Raw genomic sequence first — 24002 nt, forward strand, 5'->3', positions numbered from 1 at the left:
GGCGTGGCCAGGACTGGCTGCGACATTCTGGCGTACCACCCTGTTTACAAGGTGGAAAGATTTCACCTTGACCGGCAGATCAAGCACTTGGATTCTTCGTAGGACATGGAGAAAGGCCAGAAACGCAAACCCTCTTGCCTGGCTGCTCGCTTTGGCCATCGCGGCTCAAGCAACACAGAGCAATCCTTCATCAGTCCCCCGATATGCAACCGCACTCCTAGAGTATTTCAAGGCATGGAGGCAAACGGGTTTTCTAAGCGAAGCGATGTAGCGAACATGTTTAAATTTAAAGGCGGCTAATTAATTTAACGGGATTATGACATTAATCGTAACCTCCCGTATTATAATAGCATTATACGCATTTATATTAAATTAAAAGCTGCTAATTAAAAAGTATAAACGTAATATACGGTTAAATGATGAGCGGGCAAAAAGGAGAATAATTATATAAATAGCTATCCTTCCTTAATTTTTTTTTAATATTAATTATCTGCTTTAAATATTACTGCTTAATTCGTAATTCCTCGAGGTTCCCATTAATTCGTCGTAATCATCACTGTTTGCCGTTCATTTCGAATTACCGACTTTTTTATGGTACACCTATTGAGTTAACTATCTTGTTAGATATGGTGACTTCCGTCACTGGACGAAGCGTCCTAGAATTCAAGATGCGATTCGATGCTCCGATAAGGGATGTTTATTTCTTTGGCGTTAATTTCTTTTTGGACACTTTATGGAACTCTAAGTAAAATTAAGTCCCGTAGCACGGAACAGATAAATAACACGTCTAGATAAACGCGACTGAAAGGGCCGATGATAGCCTCCTGTCGCAGTGGCTGATGTCAATCGCGGTGAAAGCGGTATGTCTGGTGCTCTTTCCCTAAGAAATCGCCTCCAGGGAGCCAGACACAAAAGTGATGGTATCGAACTTGCATGTGATCCATCTCTTTTGGCGCACAATCCTTGCAACCCTTTGTCTCCAAAAATGAGACGAGCTTTCAGTCATCCGTGTTCCCGCCCCTTTGGGCAACGCCACTTTTTATACGTTAAGAGGTTCTCTTAGTCCATCGAGCAGCTGTAGGAAAACCGACAACATAGATAGGAATTCTATAACAACCTTAACCTCTGTCATTCATAAACTTCTTGTCATGGTCTTATGATGCCTCAAATGTGGACATTGTGAAATGCGTCTGAAGCTAACCGTAGCGTAATCCGTTGTCATATCCTACTTTGTAGATTCGCAACAACTCAAACGCGCCACGGACTTGGGTGCTGACTTGTTAGGCCGTACATAATTCTTTCTACTCCTGACTGCCTCTGTTCCGCCTCAATTGGCTTTGGTCGTATACACGTTGCACAATACACATTTCTCTAAGCTACGGCGAGACCGCCGTATTTCGCACATCTTAATTGGTGAAATTAGTCTCAAGTCAGAAAAACGGGTTAGTAAGGTTTTGATACGACAGTATCGATCCGGAAAGCCAATGAAATACGAGCTATAAAGTATGCATTGATCCTTGCATGCGCTAACTACAGCCGTGTTAGGGATCCTGATTCGGTGTTCCCGTGTTTCGCCGACCCCAATCACAGTGACTAAAACCCGTGCATAACATGCTTTGTGTGCGCGAGAAAACAAGCTCAACATACTAGATACGTCTCGTACTATTGTGCCACGAGAACCGTATTCTACACTGCGGTCAATGCGGTTCAGTGAGGATCCCAACTAATGTTTCTTGGCACAAGTCCCTGGTTTCAATTGCTGCAATCACCCCCTTTCCATCCACTGCCCTGAGCGGAAGTAATACTTGAGCATGATGAAGTCATGCACTTGGACCGATTTTCAAATGCCAAACTTTGCCACGACACCTTATCCCATCCTTCTTCCAAATCCAATTATCAGGAAGCATTCTGGAACCAACGGCGCTATATTTCGTTCTAAATTAAAGACTCGAGATGGAAGATGCCACCAAGGTCCAAGGTAAATTTCGTTCCAAGATTCGAGGACCTTCAAGCGTCGCGCCCGAATTCTGGCAGTTTTAGAACTTTGCGCAATGACTTGCTAACGAGATCTAGGTAACGGGCGTATCGAGGTGAATTTGACGCCAGCAGTCTATAGGAGACTGTCACGATTGTTTCCCGACCCCAAACCGGCTCCAAGTGATAACGAAGGCCACGAAGAAGACCCTCCACCAAGCTATGACGATGTGACGTCGACAAGATTTCCGACGCCGCTGAATATAGTCATCCAAGTCGTTGGAAGCCGTGGCGATGTTCAACCCTTTATCGCCCTCGGAAATGAACTTCAAAGACACGGTCATCGGGTTCGGTTAGCCACGCATGATGTTTTTCACGATTTTATCAGGAATTCCTCTCTTGAGTTTTTCCCCATTGGCGGCGACCCCGCAGACCTTATGGCATATATGGTCAAGAACCCGGGCCTCATTCCTAGCATGAAGAGCCTTCGAGCCGGTGACATTCAGCACAAACGTCGGATGGTGGCTACAATGCTCGATGGATGTTGGCGATCATGTGTTCACCCAGATCCAGACACGGGAATACCATTTGTGGCTGACGCAATAATCGCAAATCCCCCAAGCTTCGCCCACGTTCATTGCGCCGAGGCTTTGTCAATACCCTTACATTTAATGTTCACCATGCCCTGGAGCCCGACTCGGGCCTATGCCCACCCTCTCGCTGATATCAAGATCAAAACTCCGCATATCAGTCCCGAGGCCGCCAACTATTTCTCGTACGGTGTCGTTGAATGGATGACTTGGCAGGGGTAAGCGGATCTCTGAACAAGCTGGTTTATGGAATTGACCGAAATGCAGATTAGGTGACGTAATTAACGAATGGAGAGAGAGTATCGACCTGGAAGCTGTTCCATTTTCCGAGGGTCCTAGTCTGGTCCAGACGCAAAAAATACCATTCACATACTGCTGGTCACCGTCGTTGGTACCAAAGCCATTCGATTGGCCAGGTCACATTGGTGCGATAACCCCTAACCCCCCCCCCCCAACGGGGCGCGAGAAGATTTGCGTCCAATTTCTAACTGGATTTCTTATTTTCTTCCTCAAGATGTCTGTGGGTTCTTTTTTCGAGAAGCCCCAATATTTGAACCAAATAAGCAGCTGCGAGCCTTTTTGGATGCTGGACCTCCTCCGGTCTATATTGGATTCGGTAGCATAGTGATCGATGACCCGAGTCGATTGACTGCCATGATTGTAGATACGGTCAAAAGGACTGGCATCCGTGCGCTTATTTCTAAGGGCTGGAGCAAGCTTGGGTTTGTGGATGGTCAAGAAGTTCAGAGTGAGAGTATTATGCTCCTCGATGATTGTCCCCATGAGTGGCTGTTCCAACACGTCGCCGCTGTAATACATCACGGAGGTGCTGGAACAACTGCATGTGGTCTGCGATATGGTGTGCCTACTACCATTGTCCCATTCTTTGGAGAGTAAGTCTATTGAAACTATGCGAAGGCATGAGTGAGAAGATGCAACAGGGGTGGGCTTTCGGTCGATTTGGCCAGATGCTGACTTGAACACAGTCAACCATTTTGGGGGGAAATGGTAGCTGCTGCTGGCGCCGGCGCGAATCCTATTCCCCATCAAGCTTTAACCTGTGAGATTCTAGCCGATGCAATTAGGTTCTGCCTAAGACCTGAGACTTTTGCGGCGGCCAAGAAAATTTCTGACAGAATGCGAGCTGAGTTGGGCGTCGTAAGAGCCGTGCAGTCTTTCCATGCTCAGCTTCCCCCTGTGGAAAAGCTACAGTGCGACATACTTCCAGAACAGCCTGCTGCCTGGAACTACCGGGGCCGCCGGCAAGATCTCAAGCTCAGCAAGGTTGCATATGAGATTCTAAAAGAACACCTCAAACTTGGGCGCAAATCCGTTACTTTGTGAGTAACGTTCCACAAGAGTCAAGTCCGCGGTCGCGAACAGACCGATTGTACTAATAATCCACGAGTTAAAGATACGAAACAAAACCCGTCACCATCGAGCCAAGGAGATGGGATCCTGTGACGTCAACAACATCCGCGGCTATAGGATATGGCGTTGACATGACAAAGGCAGTGACTGATGTCGTTGCAAAGCCCGTACGAGTATACAGAAAAGCGGCATTCGCCAGAAAACAGCAGCGGTCGCTGGAAGATACGACAGCCGTGGCACCCGGAACTGTCCAGCAAACGACATTAAACGACCTTGGCAAGACTCAAGCTGCGTCTCGGCCAGAACTGCCACGCCCCAGAAGCTGCGGAGCCCCAATTGGGGCAGCAGCTGTGGCTTGTGCCTCGAGCTTGGGCCATATCCTTACTCTTCACACGAAAGGCGTTTTCGTCGATGTCCCTCTTGCGACTACTGAAGGGCTTCGCGCTATCCCCAAGCTCTATGGCCATGAAGTTCGCGACCATGGCCCTGTTCGTGATTGGAAATCTGGAGCAGAGGTTGCTGGCAAGAATTTTGCCTATGGCTTGACTGAAGGGATTGTGGACTTGTTTGTTGAACCAGTTCGAGGCGGTCGTCAAGAGGGGGCCCTCGGTGTGGCAAAAGGCCTCGGGAAAGGCCTCGTGAGTATCGGAACCAAGATACCATCAGGCAAGTTCATGCAACTGATTTGTATCATGGCCTACAACTAACGTCTTATCCTAGCTGGACTTGGCTTGCTAGCTTATACCGGGCAAGGCATGTACAAGAGTTTGCGGACTGCGTCCAGGGCTGAGAGAAGACACGTAATAAAAGACGCTCTTCAAGCCGAAGGTCAGCATCTGTTGAACGCTCGAAATGACCGAGAAAGCTTGACTGCTCACGTCTTGGATACGTTTCGCTCGAGGTCGCAGAGGGAGTGAAAGCAATGCTTCAAAATTTTGATATAGTCAACGATGATTCCTGGATCGTAATTAGCTTCCGGATATAACAGACAGGAAACGACCTCTAGATTCTTTTGTCGCCAATATTGGAAATTGATTTCTTGAGGGGCAGCTCGTCGACCTCTGGCTGCAAGAGGAAAATATGTAGAATATCTTGAGTGTAGATTTCTAGAACGTCAAAGGAGACATATGTAGTATAAATCATTGGTCTGCAGTCACAAACTACCACTTTGCAGACTGCCTTATCCTTAAAGACGCTGCTGTGGACGGCAGGGCGTGCTCTGATCTCCGCCCACAGAATATCTCAGGCTGGAAGGTAATGGTAACGGCCTGTGCGCAGCCTAGATATGCTATTCTTAGAGGGAGTTATTAGTGACCTTGGCGGTCCAGCGCGCTTGGATCCACCATGGTTGGTCGTGGAACTGCACAACCCCCCCAGTATCTCGCTGCGCAAACTTCCTTTAAGACGGTCGCAATCTCCTCCAAGTACCAAGTTTTCTCAACATTAGCAACCCTGCTTTCCTCCGCCGGTTTGCGCAGCCTCCAGTATCTATCTTTGTCGTCTCCTTTCCGCCGTGACCATGAGGAATACTACCCGGATGCGGCAATTGGATAGGAAATCGAGGAATGGATGCCGAGGTTCGCAATCTGTCCACTTATGATCTGCTATATGCCCACAATGCTTATTTACCTGGGTGATAAAGAATGTAAGCGTCGCCATATTAAATGCGACGAGAAGCGCCCAACTTGCGCTGGCTGCGATGCCACAAACCGTCGATGCTCATTCCTCGATTTGCATCCCGCCTGCCCTCCGTCACCACCGCCCTTCGCGACTCCGTCCTCCTTGTTTTCAGCATCCCCAGATTCCCTGTCCCATAAGGCGTTCACACCTGCGACCCACGTCGCAGACAGTAGCGCTAGTCGCCCGGGCCCAGCGCCCCAGCCGCCATCTCTCTTCGATATACGGTATCTCGTCCTGCTTCATCATCTTGAAACGCATATTATAAGGCCGTCAAGCCTATTATCGTGGATTGGTACCGATGCCGCCAAGATTTACTCCGAAACCATATTCGAGGCTGCTGTTTTGGCGCCATATCTTATGCATGAGTTGCTGGCTTTTTCCGCGCTGCATCTTAGCACAGAGCAAACCAACGCAACGAAAAAGGCAAAATTCCTACAACAAGCCGCAGAGCTGCAAATAAGCGCTTTAGCGCTTTTTAACGCAGTTAAGCATGACGTACGTAATGAGAACTGTATGGCCCTATTCGTCTTCTCGTCACTTTTGGGTATGCATACCCTTTTCGACGCCACAACCGCATATGTGGACTTTGGCGGCATGCTCGAAAAGATAATTTATTCTCTAAAGTTGTATCGAGGAGTAAGCGCTATTATTAGTCAGAGCTGGCATATTTTGCGCTATTCCGAATTACGACTTATTATTAACGCTATCGAGACTGGTGACGAGCTATACCGCCATCGAGTCGAGAATACCAATAATAGATGCGAGAAGCTATTAACTTTGGTTCAAAATTCCAGCGATCGACTTGGACCCGGGCCTTATAAGGCCTGCCAAGAAGCTGTCCAGGCTCTGCAATGGACATTCGGTGTGCGAAATACAGTTTCTGAACCGTATCCTGTGCACATTACCCTGGCTTGGCCTGTCCGAGTCTCGGCCGATTTTATTAATCTTCTTAAACAACGCCAGCCAATACCTCTGATCATCCTCGCTCATTGGGCTGTTCTGCTACATTTCAATCGCAAATTCTGGGTTTTCGGAAATGCTGGTTGTCACATAATAAATCCTCTCCTAATTCACCTTGGTTCTTATTGGGACGATTGGCTAGAACTTCCTCGCAGCATAATTCAACAAGACTGATATTACCAATGATTTCTTGATATTACTTCATACAATGTGGACGATATGCCATTCATGTCTTCATTACGGCTATTATATCAGCTTGTTGCCCTTCCTGGCCAGACAGGATCAATTGCCGAAATATCCTCTTGCCAATCTTGCCAGTACGAGCCGAGATGCCTAGAGATCAATTGCTCAAGTATAGCTCCGCTGCTAGTGAAAATCCAGAAACCACTACGACGAAGCATGGCGGCGTAGTGTGTGAGAATAATAAGCGCCTCAGGTTGACGTTGGTCTATGAGGTTGATAAGGGAATCCGAGATTAACGCCGGCCAAGCTAGGAGAAGATGCACTGCGCCATCTGTGTGCCCGTGTAGCTGTCGCCTCATATCAGACACCCACTGTAAACGCTTGATCGCGTCCTTGCATACCTCCACATTTATTGGATTGAGGCCGGTAGTCTCTAGACGACATAACAGCTCGTCATAGTCATGCCCACCACACTCCTGCGCCACGACTACGGCAGCTGCAATGATGGTCTGGTATAGAGGCGCGAACGGTGAGTCTCTGAGGTTCGAATATTGCTGTACCTGGCGTCGACATTCTTGCTGCGACCGGATGAAAAGTACAAAACGATCCAGGACTTCGGAAAATTCGTCGCGAAATGAAAGTGTATCGCACAGGCTGTGAAGACCTGAGAGCGTATAGAATAGTGAAGTGTATAGACCGTTGTTTTCGGAAGCAATTTCCGTCTGAAAAGCCTCAAGAGCACGATCGCGTAGTTGTGCAGCCTGGCAGAGACGCATGTCTTTCCTGGATAATTGTGGTGCTAATGTACTCAGGTGCAGCGCAGAAATGGCAAGAAGTTGATCCATAAGGTGCGGCATCATCAGTGCATTCTGGAATAGGTCACGGAACAGAGAGTGATCATGCCCGCCATGCGCTGATAGTATGTCGGTCATGTTGTTATCGAGATGATGAAATAACTCCAAATGGTCTAGAGAATAGGCCTCGCCAGGGAGTGTAAAGCCGGAGGGACGGCGTTCCCTGGACCTCGACGAGGGAAGACCAAGCCCAGGCACATGCATGACGAGATGGGTGCGAAAGGGCTAATTTCTGACCGATCCTTGCAGTTGACTACTGGGAGTAATTGTGTGTTGATAGATACGTACTGGTATTTGATACTCAACGACGTGATGAATGAGTTACTAATAGATCTGTATCATCATGGGCAGAGAAAATGGTGAGATTGGTCTTTTATTTATCTGAAATTGGAATCCAGTCAGTATTTGATTAAACGACATGACCAGAGACTGCGTATATGGCCGTATACAGGTTGTGGCCAGAGCTATGAATACGCATTTAGACCACGAGCCGATTGACATGGGTTAGTGCGTATATCTTTTGTTTATGCATCTCGAGCTGCCTATTGAGATAGTTAACAAACTCCACGCCAAGGAGGAGCAAAAACATTTTAGTGCGCGCGTCGGAAGCTGTGCGATTCGTGAGTTCGCCATCGTATTGAGTGACGGATGTGTCGAAAGCCGTTGTGCCAAGGATTTGGCCTTGACGATCGTCTTACCACGGCAATGTCAAGGGTACCTACCCTTGGTACCGCTGCACCAAACACTTGAAGAGATGTCCCCACCGTCGAAAAACTCCACTGGTATTATCTAGTACTCCCTCTGACTAGGGATGGATCTATAGCTATTGCTCATTTCTTATCCCTAGACGCTGGCGCGCAAATTTAGAACCTGGTACGCGCTTTTAGAAGTTGGCAATTCCCTTATTCGATGCATTACGGTTGTGCTAACCAAAATGCCTAAGTCGCTAGCCAGCTGGCCAATTGTCCGGCAAATCATGTAGAGCGAATGAGAAGTAGAACTACTGATTAAAATGGCATGGATACATTATGATTCGTACATTCTCACCAATCAAACGCTTGTAAATACGCTTCGCTCGACCCGCCAGCAGTTGGTGTATGCTGTGGGCCCCTACTGCATACGTACAATTAGAAATCCTCGCATCTAGCGACCCCCTATCAAGTTCTATACGGAGGCTAGCGGCTGAAGTTACAGGGGTGTGCCGCAAATTGAAAAGAGTTCATTGTGCATCGTACCTTAGCCCGACTGAGTCAAGTCCTGACCGTAAAGAACAGCGCTTCATTGGTAGGAAACTCGCGGCTTATGTCAGCCAAAAGTATAAAGAAATTGCTGAGTCCCGAACCGGACCGTCCCTGTGCATAAGGTCACATACTGTAAGGTGGTACATGGTGGACAATAGTGGGGCATGTTCTTAAGCATCATTACTAGTTGGTCGAACCAGTATAATACAACACTTTCTTTCAATACCCCGTATAACCGTGCTCATTCGCTTTAGTTTGGCGGGGCACGTATGCCATTACATAGTCCATTGAGGGTCGTACTGTGCACCTCACGAACTATGAGGTAACATCAAATATGGTGGCATAAGGGCCAGGGGCCGGCGATTCCGAGAGAGTCAGCATGGTCGTAAGGTGGCCTGTCTACCAGGAACGTGATTCATATTTATATTCGAGCAGGACATTGGATGTGTTGTGTAGTTCGTAGGGCGTATGCATTTTCTTTTTGTTCAAATGAATTTACCCTAATAACCATGGCAGCGGCTTCGAACATGTCTCTAGCAGGTCAATGTACATCTGCCACGTTTGGTACGCCAAATGTATTTGGTGCCGAAGTGCTTGCCATCCAAGCAGCCCTCGTCACTGGCTACTCCAGCAACGTTCCACAAGCCTACAACTTCAACCATGGGCCCATTACCGTCACGAACGCCAGTTTCTGTAACGTGACTGTAACATACACCCATCCCAGCCAGAACGACACCATCAACGTGGAAGCTTGGCTGCCGACAGAACTGGAATCGGCGACTCCAAGCTCAAGGCGGTGGTGGATGGGTGTCTGGTCGTTTCCTCCTTTCTGACTATGGCATGGCCGGCGCCATCGGGGAAGGGTACGCGACTGTTACGACTGACGCAGGCGTCACCCACGACCTGACCCAGACGCCCGCGAAGTGGGCACTCAACAGTCCAAGCAATGTGAATCTATACGGACTGCAGAACCTAGGTTCTGTCTCGCTCAACGACATGGCAATATTTGCCAAAGATTTGATTCAGAGCTACTATGGCGAGCGTCCTGCATATTCATATTGGAATGGTTGTTCCCAAGGCGGCCGGCAAGGAATGATGCTTGCGCAACGGTACCCTGATGCTTTCGATGGTATCGCGGCGTCGGCGCCAGCTTTCAATTGGCCTGAATTCATTGGCTCCGGGCTTTGGCCAGACCTCCAGATGTGGTGGGCTGGAAAAGCGCCTGATTTGTGCGAGCTAGATGCCATTCAAACGGAAGCTATCATTGCATGTGATTCTCAGGATGGTATTCCCGACGGCCTTCTCTCAGAATCGAATAATTGTATCTTCAATCCTTTCTCGGTTGTCGGAAAGTCTTTCACCTGCGCGTCGACAAACAGCACAATGGTCATTAGCGAGATAGCTGCTCAAGTTGCAAATGCCTCCTGGACCGGTGCTACAAGCACAGAAGGAGAGCTTCTCTGGTATGGACCTAATGTAGGAACAGATCTAACAGGGCACACATATGGAGAAGGCTCCGGGATAGTGACAACTACATGTACCAACGGCACATGTTCAGTAACCCCATACTCCCTCGCTGAGCAATGGACAACATACTTTGTGGAAAAGAACGCCAGTTTCGACGTAAGCAAAATGACTGCCGAAGACTTCCAGACGGCCTTCCATCAGGGGGTAAACCAGTTCACGTCCATGATTGGATCGAATGACCCAGACTTGCGTGCATTCCACAAGAAGGGACGAAGGATCATGGGTTTCCACGGCCTCGTAAGTAGTCCTTGGTTGCCGTGCCTCTTATCATTTCACACCTTGTCTGACTTTAAACTTTCCATAGGCCGACGGAATAATCCCTACCAAAGGCACCGAACACTACTACCGCCGAGTAACAGAAATCATTGCGGAAGTACAAGATTTCTACCGCTACTTTCCAGCACCTGCAGTTGGTCACTGCTTCGGTGGACCTGGTGGTGTGCCTACCACTCTGTTCGATTCACTGCGAGCCTGGGTCGAGAACGGAACAGTGCCAGAACACCTGCCCACCACTTTCACTGACTCTTCAAACAAGACAAACACTAGAATCCTGTGTCCATATCCCAGAAAAAGTGTCTACGATGAGTCATGTGGAGATTCTACAATCGCCGAGTGCTTTTCCTGCGTCTGAGGGAACCCTTGGACAAGCTAGGAGTCTATGGATTGTACTGACCGCGGTACAGCCCGGGCAGATTTTATTTTTGACCAAATTCATTCCAATCATGTATTAATGTTATTTCCACAACTCAATTGCATTCCATGTGCCTTTTGACTAGATACCAAGAAGCCTGCGCAGTAAGTCTCGCTGGCGGGGTTAATCTCTTGTATGGTCTAGCGTAACAACCACTCGATCATACATGCACTGATAAATTCTGCACCCGAGGAACCCAACAACTAATCTTGGATCCTCACGTGAACCGGATCCGCTTCGTGGATACGCGCCGTACTATGCAAATGCTCAAGCTCGCCATCGTATTAATCGTATTGCTGAACCAGAGCAGCCCATTTCAACACGTGCTGATCCGGCTAGCTCACCTGTCCCACATCATCCAATACAAAAACAGCCGTGTTGGATTTTTTCGAAGGATGAAGATTGTCTCTGATCAGCAACAGTGGGTGACCACAAAAAACGCCCAACGCGAATTCGCGTGCATCGCACCATACAATTCAGAAATGTTGATTTATACAGATTTTGTAATTAGCGTTATTATTACAGTGGCTTTGAACGCATTCAGTGCAGCGGATGCGAGGCTATAACTTTTATTGCGTTAAATTTAAACGTTCGCTGAAGTTCTTTGTACCTATATTCTTGGATTCTGCTAAAATCATACCGTGGGTAACTTTGCAACGATACGCTGCACATTGAGTTTTCAGAACCAGCGCACCAATAAGTTATGACATCTCTGAGCTGGAGATCATCCTTGCATTCAAGTCCAATTATCCTCGTTAGCGAAAAAGCAATGATCTTTGCTAAACGACCAGATTTGTTTTTGAAAGAAAAAGAGAAAAAAAAACTAAAGTCATAGAATCTAGCCTAATGTTTAAACTTGCTACTATGAAAGTCAGAGGAGCTTGTGATCTGGGGTTTCGATATCACCTGATGGGAGCGGTGTATGGGCATGAATAAGTGATTGAAAGTAGTCTGATTCTGTACAAATGAAATGGAGGGTAGGTCGTATCTATATACCCATCCAGGAGCTCCTATGGAGCTTGTCTAGTCTAGTTTGAAGATCCCATTGAGAACTGTAAGTGTATGGAGTGAATGTCCCGTCACAGCTACAGCCATCCGATACCTTATATTCCGGAAGCCATGAAGGCACCGTGCCCTTTTGATTATAAGAATTTAAATCCAAATTATCTAGCTAGCATTAATAAGGCCGAGCGCTCTTGAGTGGAATTGGGATATCCTCCGGCATACTATCATGAGGCAATCCCAATACCTCTTGTGAGTCGACCGGCTCTAGCTCGCTGAAAAATTGTAGTGAATCAGGATAGTAAATGAGAAGTAGCGCCATGACACCGGCCATTAGGATGGTATCGAAGACGTACAATGTCCACTCATGGGACATCGGATATCCATCTGTACCGAGAACGAATTCCAAGACACGGAATACACTCCGTACCATGATGAGAGCACTTACACCATAGATCATGTACAGACACTCTCTCCAGCCCGTCCACGAATGGCCCGATGACTTGGAGCTACGCCGATCGTATCGGTATTGGAATGTGATGGCCGTAATACCGAAATATCCGAACATGATAATCTGCAAGGCCAATCCGCCAATGACGATCCATTGACCCATAGAGGCCAGCTTGTCAATCGCCATAAAGCTCGCACCATTTCCTTGGACAAGGAAAGATATCACATCACCCCATACGAATATTTTCGTGAGTCTTGACACTCGTACCAGGCTGCAATCCTCGCCGTGCGCGGCACGTATAATACGGCCTAGGATCATGTAGATTGTTGCGGCAAAGAGGACAGGAGGCAGCAAGGTGAAAATGCTCTGGATGATGTATGGTAATAACTTGTCCGTGGCATTATATGCCATTGTCCTTCCAACGTAGCCCATAACTTCCACTTGACGGGATTAGCATGACGATATTGATTGCATTGACAAAAACCTACTAAGACCTCCGATCACTATTGGTGTGCAAAACCACAAGCGCTTCTGGTATAGCCGCCAACCATGTGCGAAAGTTAAAATCAGGAAGATGATGATGAAAATTATGGCAGCGACCAGGGAAGGAACATAATGCCAAAGATAATAATTCCCCCGAAACGGTTTGAGTTCGGCCATGGCTTTTGTTAGCGGGCAGAGTCGATTCTAAATAGTTCAATAGGGTTGCAATCTTTAAGCTGATAGTTGATAATTGAAAAGTCAACGCTTGGAAATGCAAACGCCAAATTCCTATTAGCTAAGATAAAATGGATAAATGAGAAAAAATAGACAGCGTGTTGCTTTAATAAGTGACGATGCTGGCATTTAACTGCCTTTATTAACACTTTGTCTTTTATTGCGCTTCCTATAATACGATGAAGCTACGCCCTATAGGCAAGCGCAGCACTGGGTTAAGCCGGGCCTAGGGCCGCTCTCAAATTGCTTGCGACGTATCCAAACCATCCGCTTATGCGAGTCATGGTTCGTCATCTCCGGACCAATTATATCGGGCAAAGTACGAGAAAGCGCTCCTTTAATACGGGTTCCTTGAGCGTCCGCTAACCCACTTATAATGTAAAACGCGATTAGTGTCGGAATTTGTGCGGCCAGGCTAGTTAGGCGGTGGGATTCAATTTGGTTTACGGCTTTGGAGTCGTATTATGTACGTGTTCGTACCGCAGCACCATTACGTGTGCCTAGCTCAAATTAGAGCCTCCTTCATCACCATCGTCCCTTAACCGTTGCTATGCCTACGACCCATGTTTATGGATATGGTACTATACCCCTAGAAGACCTTTCCATAAATATTCAGGGTTTTTATAGAGCTTAATGCAATCACGATCGCATTGCCTGAAAAATGCAATACTATCCACTGCTAAAAGAAGAAAGGTATATCAAGACTCTTCCGTAATGAAATGTCATATTGTTGCGCTGTACCAATAACCACCATTAGACTAGTTCCTAGTGTGGAGCTTCACGTTTTGTTCACCTAATATAGTGGTCTGGTGCGACACATATTCTATTGCAAAGGCCGCTTTATCTAAATAGGAGAACCGTTGCAGAGGAGACTTGGTGATGATAGTTTGATGCTATTACAAGATCCAGGGATGTGTGCCATATTGACCTCGTGACGCCCATCTGGGCGATATGCGATAAGGCCAAGGCGACATGAAATATTCACGGATCTGAGGGTAACTTGGACAATGTTAGATGGCATAACATACGAGTCGCACTTGCCGCAATGGAGGTGCCGGAAGAGGGAAAAAGAAAAGGAAGCCCCTCGGTGTCGCAAGAGCACTTCGAAGAAATGTTTTCCGCCCTGGCCAAAGTCTAGTGATGCCATGCGCCCCTATGGCTTTCAGATATGTGCCAATGAAGGAGGTGCGTTCGTTTGGCAGTCAATGCACTGCATTCGTGACGAGGCAGATATGTGAAATGTGTACCAGTGAATGAAATAATTCTACGTATCTTTACAGGTTCGCAAAGGCTATTAAGGCTGCTACAAAAAGACCACTCAAAGGATGCAGCTTTGTTTCTGTTGTCTGTGTACAAGCACTTGTGCCCTGTTCTTCTACATCCTGAACTTGCTCCATACAGTCGTGTCAGGCTTCATTAAAATCAGCTTAAGACCATTCGTGCATGGCTCTTCCTCACCACGAAGTAGAGCGCCGATTTCACTGGGGTGCTTCCAGTGCATATATATGACAGCGAGAAACATAAGCAGGGAGTCAAAGACATAGAAGAGAGCTTCTGATTTCTGAAGATAACCATTGCTCCCTTCAATGAATTCGATTGCCCGGAAGAGCGACCGCACCATAACGAACGAACTGACAATGTAGAGTGTGTAGAGATAATTCTCCCAACGAACATTTGGTCTTTGTGCATCGATAGTCGGTGCTCTTCGCATCGACCGATGGAACATGGCGGCAACGACGACAAAGAAGGCGAACCAAAGGAGCTGTAGAATCAGACTGGCGATAACAACACCATTGCCAATCTTGTACAGAACAGGGAGTGCTCGAGAACCACCCATAAGGCCACCAGCTAGAAAATATTAGTATCAAACTTTGCTGACAAATAAACCACACATACCTGCACATTGCATAAATAGACATATAAGATCTCCAATGACGAAAGTCTTGGTAATGCGTCGGTTAGGAATAATCGCATGAGAATCACCGCCCGTCAACTGGATAATCCGTCCCAATATAACGTAGATCGATGCCGAAAACAACGCTGGGCTCAGCAAGATAAAAACGCTTTGTATAATGTAGGGCATCATTTTCCAGCAGCCAGGCTCTTGCCTGGCTGATGAGGTTCGAGCAGCATATCCAATGAATTCGGCTATTTGAACCCCACGCGTTAGTTTCATATCTTTGCTAGAAATCAATGACCACATACTAAAGCAACCGGCAACCAGTGCCCCTAAAAACCATGATTTTGTGCGATACATTTGCCAGAAGTGTACTAATGTTGTAGCAAGGAACAGCACGCAGAAGATTACGGCAGCGGCCACGGACGGTTCGTATCGGTAAAAGCTGTATGTGGCAGTCCGCCAATATGGGTTGCACAGATTCGACATGATAAAGATATCAATAATAAGTAAGAATTGGGATAAAATGTGGAACTGAATGCCTCAAAAGTGACCTGTTGAGTCGAAGAGTCAAATGGATGTATGTTTTATAGAGAGCGACTGATGCACGAACAACAAACAAAAGAGAATCAATGCGGCTACTCACTAACCTAGTATGATTCGAGCGGATGATGATCTTGTCAAGCCCCACCCAGATAACACATCGCGCAAACTGCAATCGAAAAGGGGGCTTAGCCATATTGCCCCCTCATACCATATGCAGCCACTCAAGCTCGTTAAAATACGAAGCGCCCTCGCCGAAGGTTGATTCTGAAATCGATTCAGAACAGGTATCAGACCCTGGCTTAGTGTGCACAGTAGAATCTCGCAGATAAGTGGGGATCCACGCGCGAGCTGGGGTCGACAAGCAATAGATCCGTATCCGTGCGGCTCTATTCACTGGTCCAATGAGAAGCTAATCAGTACGCACAGAGAAACGGATCCATGTGCTGACTAGTCAACATGGATGTCCACGATATGCAGCAGTGAAAGACAGGCAGTCATGACCAAGGCGTGACATCAATTCAGCTCAAGCGGCAGCACATAGCGGACATTATTATAACGGAAGTATGATCCGGTTGATTTGGTCCACTTAATCCTCACTTAAGTTCCATGAACCGGGACAACTGAGCTGCTCCTCGATGCTACACAGTACTTCATTCAAAATAGAATTGATTGTACTAATGATGGTCCACTGTTCTTCGATGCTGCAACGGTCGTCTCTTCGCTGCATTACATACATGCTGGATTTGCCATTGTTTCGAGGAGTCATGTATCCATCGTTCTGGATGTTCTCAATCGTGGCTGCTCTGCAGTCTTCCATGTAAATAATACTGTCTTTGCCCCGCAGTACGTTGCCCAGTGCGCTGACTCAACCTGCCCACTTACAGGCCCGCCTTCTCATCCGTGAGACTGGCTCTCTCGAGCGAGCCCAGTATTGCAAGTCTGAACTTCAGTACATTTGAGCTGTCGTCCTCTGTTCCCGTAGCTACTATCGATTATGGAATCGAAGGAGCAGGCTACCCATTCCTTGACGTCGAGAGTGTCACCGGCAAAGTACAAGTCGAAATTAAATATTCTGAACAACTCGCTGGCTTGTATGAGAATTTCTCTGATGGGCCACTGGTGTATGCATCGGGTTTAACCAACACATACCGTGTGGAGACGCTGGAAATAAGTCTTCCCGGCCGAATCGAGGCGCTCCAACTGCAAGGCGGGCAAAGATGGCAATCTATACGTCTCCTTACCGATGAGAGTATCACCTTTCGGGACGTGGGTTTTATACCATCGGTACTCGACATTGATAGAAGCAAAGCGCCTGGATCCTTTAGGTCAAGTAATGAGCACCTGGACGAGATTTGGCGGCTTGGCGCCAGAGCTGCCGCACTTTCTTGTCTTGAGGAAGGTAGTCAAAAAGATCTATGGGAAATTAGCCATGAAGGTGTATTTGTGCGAGGGATGAAGCCGGCACTGACTTCACAAGGCGCCTTCCTAGAAAACTACACTCTCCGATTCAAGGCAAATATACAAAAGGGCGGCTTTGCGTGGTCGATCGCACAGCCCTTAGCATCTCCTGCTAAAGGCATACAACTCTATTTAACTGGCAGCACGCGAAATGACTCCGCTTTTGTCAGCGTCAATAGTACCCTTCTTCCACCGAACTCGATCGTGCTTGGATATGGATTCTCCATTGTAAACATCACCACGCTAGCCTCCTACTATCTCGACTCCTTCAACTTACCTTTTGAAGTAGAAGAGGACACATGGAATGATGTCAAGACTATTCTGACAAAGACTGGTTACTTGGCCGTGTCAGTCAATGGCCAGCAAGTCTTCAATAAATCTTTGGATGATTATTACGTTGGTGGTCAAACGATTCCTACAAGGGGCTCCTTTGGCTTTGGCGGTTGGCAAGATCAAGCATCCTTGTTCAAAGATGTTGAAGTGCACGATACCACGAACGGATCGCTCCTCTACGAAAATGATCTGACGGACGACTCCGTATTGAGCGAATACGGCGTGCAAAGCAACACTGCTTCTGTCTGCCTAGATGGCCCGAAACGCGATCGTCTGGTTTGGCTTGGAGACTTTTACCATACGGTACGCGTTCTTGGGGCAAGCACTGGACAGTTTCGTGCTGCGAAGGGGACTCTTCAATGGTTTCTTGACTGGCAGATCAAAGAGGGTCTAATCCCTTATGCGTCACCCATCGGATACTCCCCACAGACTGCCCGGGACGCATATGCCTACGGCGGCGGAGGTCAATTGAAAGGCTACCCAGTGTGGGCAATAATTTTACCAGATTACCAAATTCTGGGCCTCCTTAGCTTCTGCGAATATGTCCGAATCAGTGGCGACGTCGACTTCGCCAATGCTACATGGCCTCAGTGGCAGCTTCTGGCAAGCTGGATACTCAATCAGACTAGCACAGCTACTGGGCTGCCGACGTTGGTTGGCGGCTTTCTAGGACCTGGGAACGGGAGCTCTGCTATCTCTTGCGCTACCGTACAAGCATTCAAGAGTCTTGCAAACGTCGCGGACGCAGTGCTCGACAATCAGTCAGCAAAGACGTATCAGACTGCAGCCGAGACTATGGCTCGTAACATCAATGACCGCCTTTGGAATGCAGCCCTCGGTGTCTATGCCGTTTCGGAATCCAACACGGTCGACTACTCGATTGCAGGGACGGCCTTCTGCATCCTGGGGGGTGTAGCGAATGCAACTCAAGCATCAAGTTCCATTGCAGCTCTTGACAGACTCAAGGTCGACTTCGGCTATCTAGATAGTACACTTGTCAATGCGAGCAACCCTGATACGACGATATCCCCTAATACCAACGGGTTTCTCTTGGAAGCTTTCGCTTCCCAGAACGCCAGTGGTTCTACTCAGTCTTTACTGGACAGCCTATGGATGCGTATGATTACGAACAACAAAACTTACACCGGTGCAAGCTGGGAATACATCTCAATGTCTGGAGATCCAGGTTTGGGTTTGTTCACCAGCTTGGGACACCCTTGGGGCGGCGCCCCTACCTATGTCCTCCCCGAATATGTCACTGGTGTTCGTACAGCCGTGGGTGCCGACGGGTTCGGCTACAAAAGATGGACATTCAGCCCACAACTTGGTCTCGATATGGGGTTGGAAGAAGCAAGCAGTGAGACCATGACGGTCAGTGGCGAGCCAATCAGAGTCAGCTGGAAACTCAGCGGAAGAACATTGAGCGTCGTGGTGGATGCACCTAATGGTACTACAGGGACTTTCCAGATTAATGGGACAACCCGATCACTAGTTGGGTCTTTTACACACAAATTCGATGTAGAGCTGTGATCCATGCAATGCGAGCTGAAGGAATCGCCTGTACTTACCATCCGCCATTTGTCATGCATCTGCAGGAATCGTTACGCTCACTATATTTCGTTTCGCTCATTACAATGAACCCATTCAGGAAGCCTCCCCCTTGCAGGCGAGACTCGTAGTGTATTGGCAACACCTAGCAGTATTAATATAAAGATCTGCAAAAACAAAATTCAGAGACACATTGTGATTTAAGTTACTTGTTTGTTATTACGAAAATTCTTTACACTTATAGAGACGAAGTAAACAAGACTAATTTGATTAGTGTTGAACTCGACTTCAAGAAGCCCAAGAAGGAAGCCGCGAATGTATATAGGGAATAGAGTTGAGCAATTGACTGTCGTAATAGAGGTTGAATCAGGTCAGATTTCTCAAGCTATCGACCGAATCAATGATCACGTACGAATAGACAAATTCAAAACTGGGACCAGCTGTTGAAGCAACAAAATGCCAGCAGATTGAGTGTGCTCCAATGAAGCTTCGGCCACCACCATCGAAGTACAGTAATCATGTCATAAACGCGATGACGTTCTGTTGATGAAGACATGAACGTGAAGGTTAGGTAGCAGAGGTTAAAGGATGGTTGACGTAATCACCGCGGTAGCAATCAAGGTGGTAAAGACAATGTTATATTTCGCTAGGCGATGCTCAAAAATCCCTACGTTTTCTCATTGTTCTTTTGAGGTAAAAGGAAGAGCCTTTGGGCGTTCGTTTCTGGGTCGAGTAATCAACATGCACGATACCAAACCGAGGCCCGTAACCAGCAGACCACTCTGGTGAGTATTAGTAACGACAGTAAAGTACACTATCGTCTCAAAGAGCACATAGTGGTAAGGAGCGAACGAACCAAAATTGTCCACAAGTGACCAGGCACAATAACCCTCAACTGGGATCGAATCCTGGAATATTGCCCGAGAAATAGCGTCCAGGTATAATCCGTAGTAATTCTGTCGAAAGCGATCGTTCACAGCTATTTCTTTTTTGTCCTCGCCGGGACAGGGGCATCCGTTCTCCGTGATGATGATGGGAAGGTGATAACGATCCCATACCCAGTTCATCAACTTTCGGAATCCTTGCGGAGCTGTCCGGAGCCACTGAACCCCAGAGGCTGGGCCGATCTCCCTTCCCTCGCTGTTGATGGCTGTTTCTTCAATATTTCCCGTCCAGTCATCGCTGGCAGCAGGTCCCAATAGGGCGCGGGCATACTTTGTCGTGTAATGATTCATGCCATAAAACGCATTCGCTCGAGCTGTCTGCTGTAGGAGTCCAAGGTCATCGGGGGTGAATTCTGGTAGCCTTGACCCCAGATATTCTCGCATAGCGCTAGGATAATCCTTTCCTAAGAAAATGGGATCTCCAAACCAACCAACATAAAACTCCAGCCGACGCTGAGCTGCATCGACGTCAGCCCTGCTCCTGACATTATACGGCTCGTAGAAGTGGCTGTTTAGCACGATGGAGATCGCTCCGCGCTGAGTCGGCTGGAAATCGGCTGTATACAACCTGACAGCAGTTGCGTGCGCAAGAATGATAGTGTGACCAACTAGCCATGGCTCTGTTTTTGTGTCGGTGCCCACATGGGCACAACGACCGGGAGCCAGAACCCCACTGTGGTGACCAAAGATAGAGATGATGTATGGCTCGTTGAAAGTTATCCATCTTTTAACACGGTCGCCGAAGCGGCAGAAGCAAAGCCTGGCAAAATGCGCAAAGTCTTTTATGAACTCAGTTGTATCAAGGAACGCGCCATATCGCTCGTAAATGGTTTGAGGTGCGTCCCAGTGATATAGGGTAACCAGTGGCTCGATGTTGTGTGCTAGCAGCTGGTCGATTAGGTTGCTGTAGAATGCTATACCTTTCTCGTTTATGGAATCATGGCGCCCCCCTAGAGGGATAAGACGTGTCCAGGAAATTGAGAAGCGATAGACTTCCAGTCCTAATGAAGCCATGAGTTCGACATCATCGGAAACCCGATTGTAATGGTCACAAGCGACATCCCCATTTTCTCCGTTCGTCCGAGAAGGGTCCAAGTGAGTGAAAGCATCCCAAATTGACTTTCCTTTTCCATCTTGATCAGTACCACCTTCGATTTGGTAAGCTGCCGTGGCGGCCCCCCAATAGAAATCCTTCGGTAGTCGGAGCTCTTCAACGTCCAGTTCACTTCTACTTGCGCCGCTGCTGGAGGAAGTCACGACGTCACCAATTTTGAACATGGACGACTCGGCAGACATTTTCAACCACTCCGAAGGTACTCATGCTCCTTCCTGTCTATTGGGTCGTGTTGAGTTCTCAAACTCTTTTTATATCTGTAAAAGTGGCTGTTGCTGCGGGATTGGAACCTCGCGTGAGAACTAGAATAGTTCAATGGGGTGATATGTACATACACACGTACACACACAAATGTACTCTGAAAAGCTGCAATATTACCCTGTTCAACCTGAAATGGCATTCTAGCTAATCTATGCGTCGATTGTCGATCAATGGATTATACTCTGCATGAGGGTGTGTTAACTATTACTCGTCAGGCCCAAAACCCGGCATCTAAGAACCTTTGGGTGTCACTTCCGTCAATCCGCCACCCTAGTACAATACGAAAGTGCATTCGTAATTGTATAGGTATCTTAGAAGGATTGCGCTAGCGGAAAAGTGGGAGAGGGAACGATACATATACATGGGTAGAAACTTGATCTCACTTGGCTTACTTTTTGTGGACCGATCTACTTTATGACGCTGTTCATATTCCGTTTTCCAGCAGTTCTAGACCCCTGGTGCCCAAACCATGCCTGAATGCAGCTGAGCGGGTTCGTCGCGGCGTATCGATGCAGCGTGTTCCCGTGCATATGATAGGTGGTTGGACTGTCGGATTTTGACAGTATATGCCCGGATAACGCCTAAGGTTGGTTTAGATTAGCGCACGGTGAAATATAAACTCCTGGGTTCGCTCACTCAGCAACACGTTTCTCCGCGGGGTTTTTGTGCATCTTCGCACACTCAAGACCACTATGCCTCCTCCTCCATCGAGGACGTCAATAGCTGTGCGTGCATGTGACTCATGCCGCCGACGAAAGGTCAAGTGTGATGTACGCGTAGACCCTTGTGGGCTATTGGATTTTATAGACTAATGTTCTCAGGCATCAGCTATCTGCACCAATTGCCAGATCTCTAAAATCTCGTGCCGGTACACACTCGTACCGAGGAAAAGAGGTCCAAAGGTCGCCGCCCAGAACCCAGACGTGAGACGAAGGAGGGGTCGAAAAGCCTTGGATGGCACCGCGGACCCACAGCGCTACAACGACGCTAATGAAGCCCAGCTGCCGGCCGAAGCAACTCCGGCACCAGCACCACAGCCTGACTGTGTGGTGGGCTCACGTTCATATCGAAGTCATGAGCAGGTGGTGCCGTCGTCCACGGCGCCTTCGTGTGAGGCCATTCGGAACTGCTTGGCTCGGTCAATAAGCGCTGCCATGCCGTCATTGGTCTTGCGCGATGCCGTCAGCCGTTGCGTTGACCTATACATCCAATATGTTTTTCCGACCTCTCCATCAGTTCACGAGTCGAGTTTGCGTGCAGCTGCTGACAAGTCGTTCCCTGATGTCTGCGTCACGAACCCGCTTTATACAGAAGACTGGCAAGCAGATTTGGAACACATGAGAAGCTTTGCGCTGGTGACTGCACTGTGTGCTTCGGTTGCCTCACTTATGCCTGCATCTCTCCTACCATACGGAATGGCGATCGCACAGCCACTTCTGACGGCTTCTCGGGACATGCTTAAGTTATTCGAAGATGCCGATGTTGAGAACCCTTGCTCAACTTCCATCACCACCAGGATACTACATTGCAACGCTCTGCAGCATGTCACTGGGAAAGCTGCATTAGCCAATCATGTACTCGGTCATGCAATCCTTCTCATTCGTACGATGAGTCTGCATAGTGAAAAAGCCCTTGCACGTTTTAATTCATTGGAAGCTCAGACGCTACGTCTTATTTATTGGCAGATGTACGCAGCAGATAAAGCATCTGCATGTTTGAAGAGCCGCGCATATTATCTGCACGAGTTGCTGTTTGAGGAAGAGCCAACGACGAATGTTTGCACTGAGTTTCAGGTCCCCATGCTTGACACATCGAATTGCTGGTATGAGAAGCAATTCGAAGAACGCATCTTGGTTGGCTTCCACTTAATTCCTCGTTTATGGTCCACGGCAGCGAATCTCATCTTTGAAATGAGAACTTACGCAAAAGGAGACCAAGCCTCTAGTAAGGCATACTTGACTGAAGGCTATATGGGATTTCTTGGCATCATGGATGGATTTCCAGCCTGGCTACAAGCTTCAAGACTTATTGCCTCGGGCGACGATGACGACGTTGCGCGTTTCCGGAAATCATCATTCTGGGTTCAAAGGTGTACAATTTTAGTCACGTTCCAATGCCTGCGGCTCGTTATCCTGCAGCAATGTATTCTAAGCAAGATCTGGGGTGTCATGGGTCTCAGTGATGATGCTTTCACGTTGGCAATGACTCAAATTAGCATGGTTCACGAATTCTTACAGACACTGGATGATATACCATTTGTTTATCTTCAGGTCAAAGGGGAGCCTATGGTTCGTACTCCGTATTCACCATCCATGAGCAAATCACTAACGCCAAGACCGCTAGGTGGAAAGAATCCGCTGGGTTGGGAGTCTGCTTCTCCAAATCCTCGATAACGTCAGCAACGATGTTATCAATACACGTGCGAGGGGTTATTTTGAACGGCTCCTTGATGTGCTGTCCAGACTGGACTCTAAAGCATCGGATACGGCAGCATGGAAGATATCGACGCAGACCAGGCTGGCAGCGCATCACCTCAGTTCACCTTTGAATTGATACTTACACTAATGCTGTACTTTGCTTTCCGGGACTACATACCGCGCATTAATTGCTTTCAATTGGAGTAAAGTAACAGCAAACTGCTACCGTCAATGATGTTGTCC

At 47.8% G+C, this 24002-nt stretch overlaps 8 protein-coding genes across 8 annotated transcripts; 4 read left to right on the forward strand and 4 right to left on the reverse strand.

Moving 5' to 3' along the window:
* Positions 1-1953: 1953 nt before the first annotated feature.
* PFICI_07357 (uncharacterized protein) lies at positions 1954-4642 on the forward strand (the record flags this gene model as incomplete). The annotated part of the gene is made up of 6 exons (XM_007835938.1): positions 1954-1978; positions 2074-2782; positions 2832-2989; positions 3079-3457; positions 3551-3904; positions 3979-4642. 6 exons carry the CDS (start codon positions 1954-1956, stop codon positions 4640-4642), a joined length of 2289 nt encoding a protein of 762 aa, XP_007834129.1.
* Positions 4643-6826: 2184 nt separating this feature from the next.
* Positions 6827-7690, reverse strand: PFICI_07358 (uncharacterized protein; the record flags this gene model as incomplete). Its single annotated transcript, XM_007835939.1, has 1 exon — positions 6827-7690. One exon carries the CDS (start codon positions 7688-7690, stop codon positions 6827-6829), a length of 864 nt encoding a protein of 287 aa, XP_007834130.1.
* Positions 7691-9362: 1672 nt separating this feature from the next.
* Positions 9363-11011, forward strand: PFICI_07359 (uncharacterized protein; the record flags this gene model as incomplete). The annotated part of the gene is made up of 3 exons (XM_007835940.1): positions 9363-9557; positions 9619-10617; positions 10685-11011. The coding sequence occupies 3 exons, from the start codon at positions 9363-9365 to the stop codon at positions 11009-11011; spliced, it is 1521 nt and encodes a 506-aa protein (XP_007834131.1).
* A 1237-nt stretch (positions 11012-12248) lies between these two features.
* Positions 12249-12935, reverse strand: PFICI_07360 (uncharacterized protein; the record flags this gene model as incomplete). Its single annotated transcript, XM_007835941.1, has 1 exon — positions 12249-12935. The coding sequence occupies one exon, from the start codon at positions 12933-12935 to the stop codon at positions 12249-12251; it is 687 nt and encodes a 228-aa protein (XP_007834132.1).
* A 1681-nt stretch (positions 12936-14616) lies between these two features.
* PFICI_07361 (uncharacterized protein) lies at positions 14617-15627 on the reverse strand (the record flags this gene model as incomplete). The annotated part of the gene is made up of 3 exons (XM_007835942.1): positions 14617-15089; positions 15138-15389; positions 15447-15627. 3 exons carry the CDS (start codon positions 15625-15627, stop codon positions 14617-14619), a joined length of 906 nt encoding a protein of 301 aa, XP_007834133.1.
* An 839-nt stretch (positions 15628-16466) lies between these two features.
* On the forward strand, positions 16467-19005 carry PFICI_07362 (uncharacterized protein; the record flags this gene model as incomplete). Its single annotated transcript, XM_007835943.1, has 2 exons — positions 16467-16501; positions 16569-19005. The coding sequence occupies 2 exons, from the start codon at positions 16467-16469 to the stop codon at positions 19003-19005; spliced, it is 2472 nt and encodes an 823-aa protein (XP_007834134.1).
* Positions 19006-19700: 695 nt separating this feature from the next.
* On the reverse strand, positions 19701-21263 carry PFICI_07363 (uncharacterized protein; the record flags this gene model as incomplete). The annotated part of the gene is made up of 1 exon (XM_007835944.1): positions 19701-21263. One exon carries the CDS (start codon positions 21261-21263, stop codon positions 19701-19703), a length of 1563 nt encoding a protein of 520 aa, XP_007834135.1.
* A 771-nt stretch (positions 21264-22034) lies between these two features.
* PFICI_07364 (uncharacterized protein) lies at positions 22035-23735 on the forward strand (the record flags this gene model as incomplete). Its single annotated transcript, XM_007835945.1, has 2 exons — positions 22035-22112; positions 22164-23735. 2 exons carry the CDS (start codon positions 22035-22037, stop codon positions 23733-23735), a joined length of 1650 nt encoding a protein of 549 aa, XP_007834136.1.
* Between the last annotated feature and the right edge of the window lie 267 nt (positions 23736-24002).

This window comes from Pestalotiopsis fici (assembly GCF_000516985.1).
Source record: "Pestalotiopsis fici W106-1 unplaced genomic scaffold PFICI_Scf_5, whole genome shotgun sequence".
Taxonomy (NCBI): Eukaryota; Fungi; Ascomycota; class Sordariomycetes; order Amphisphaeriales; family Sporocadaceae; genus Pestalotiopsis; species Pestalotiopsis fici.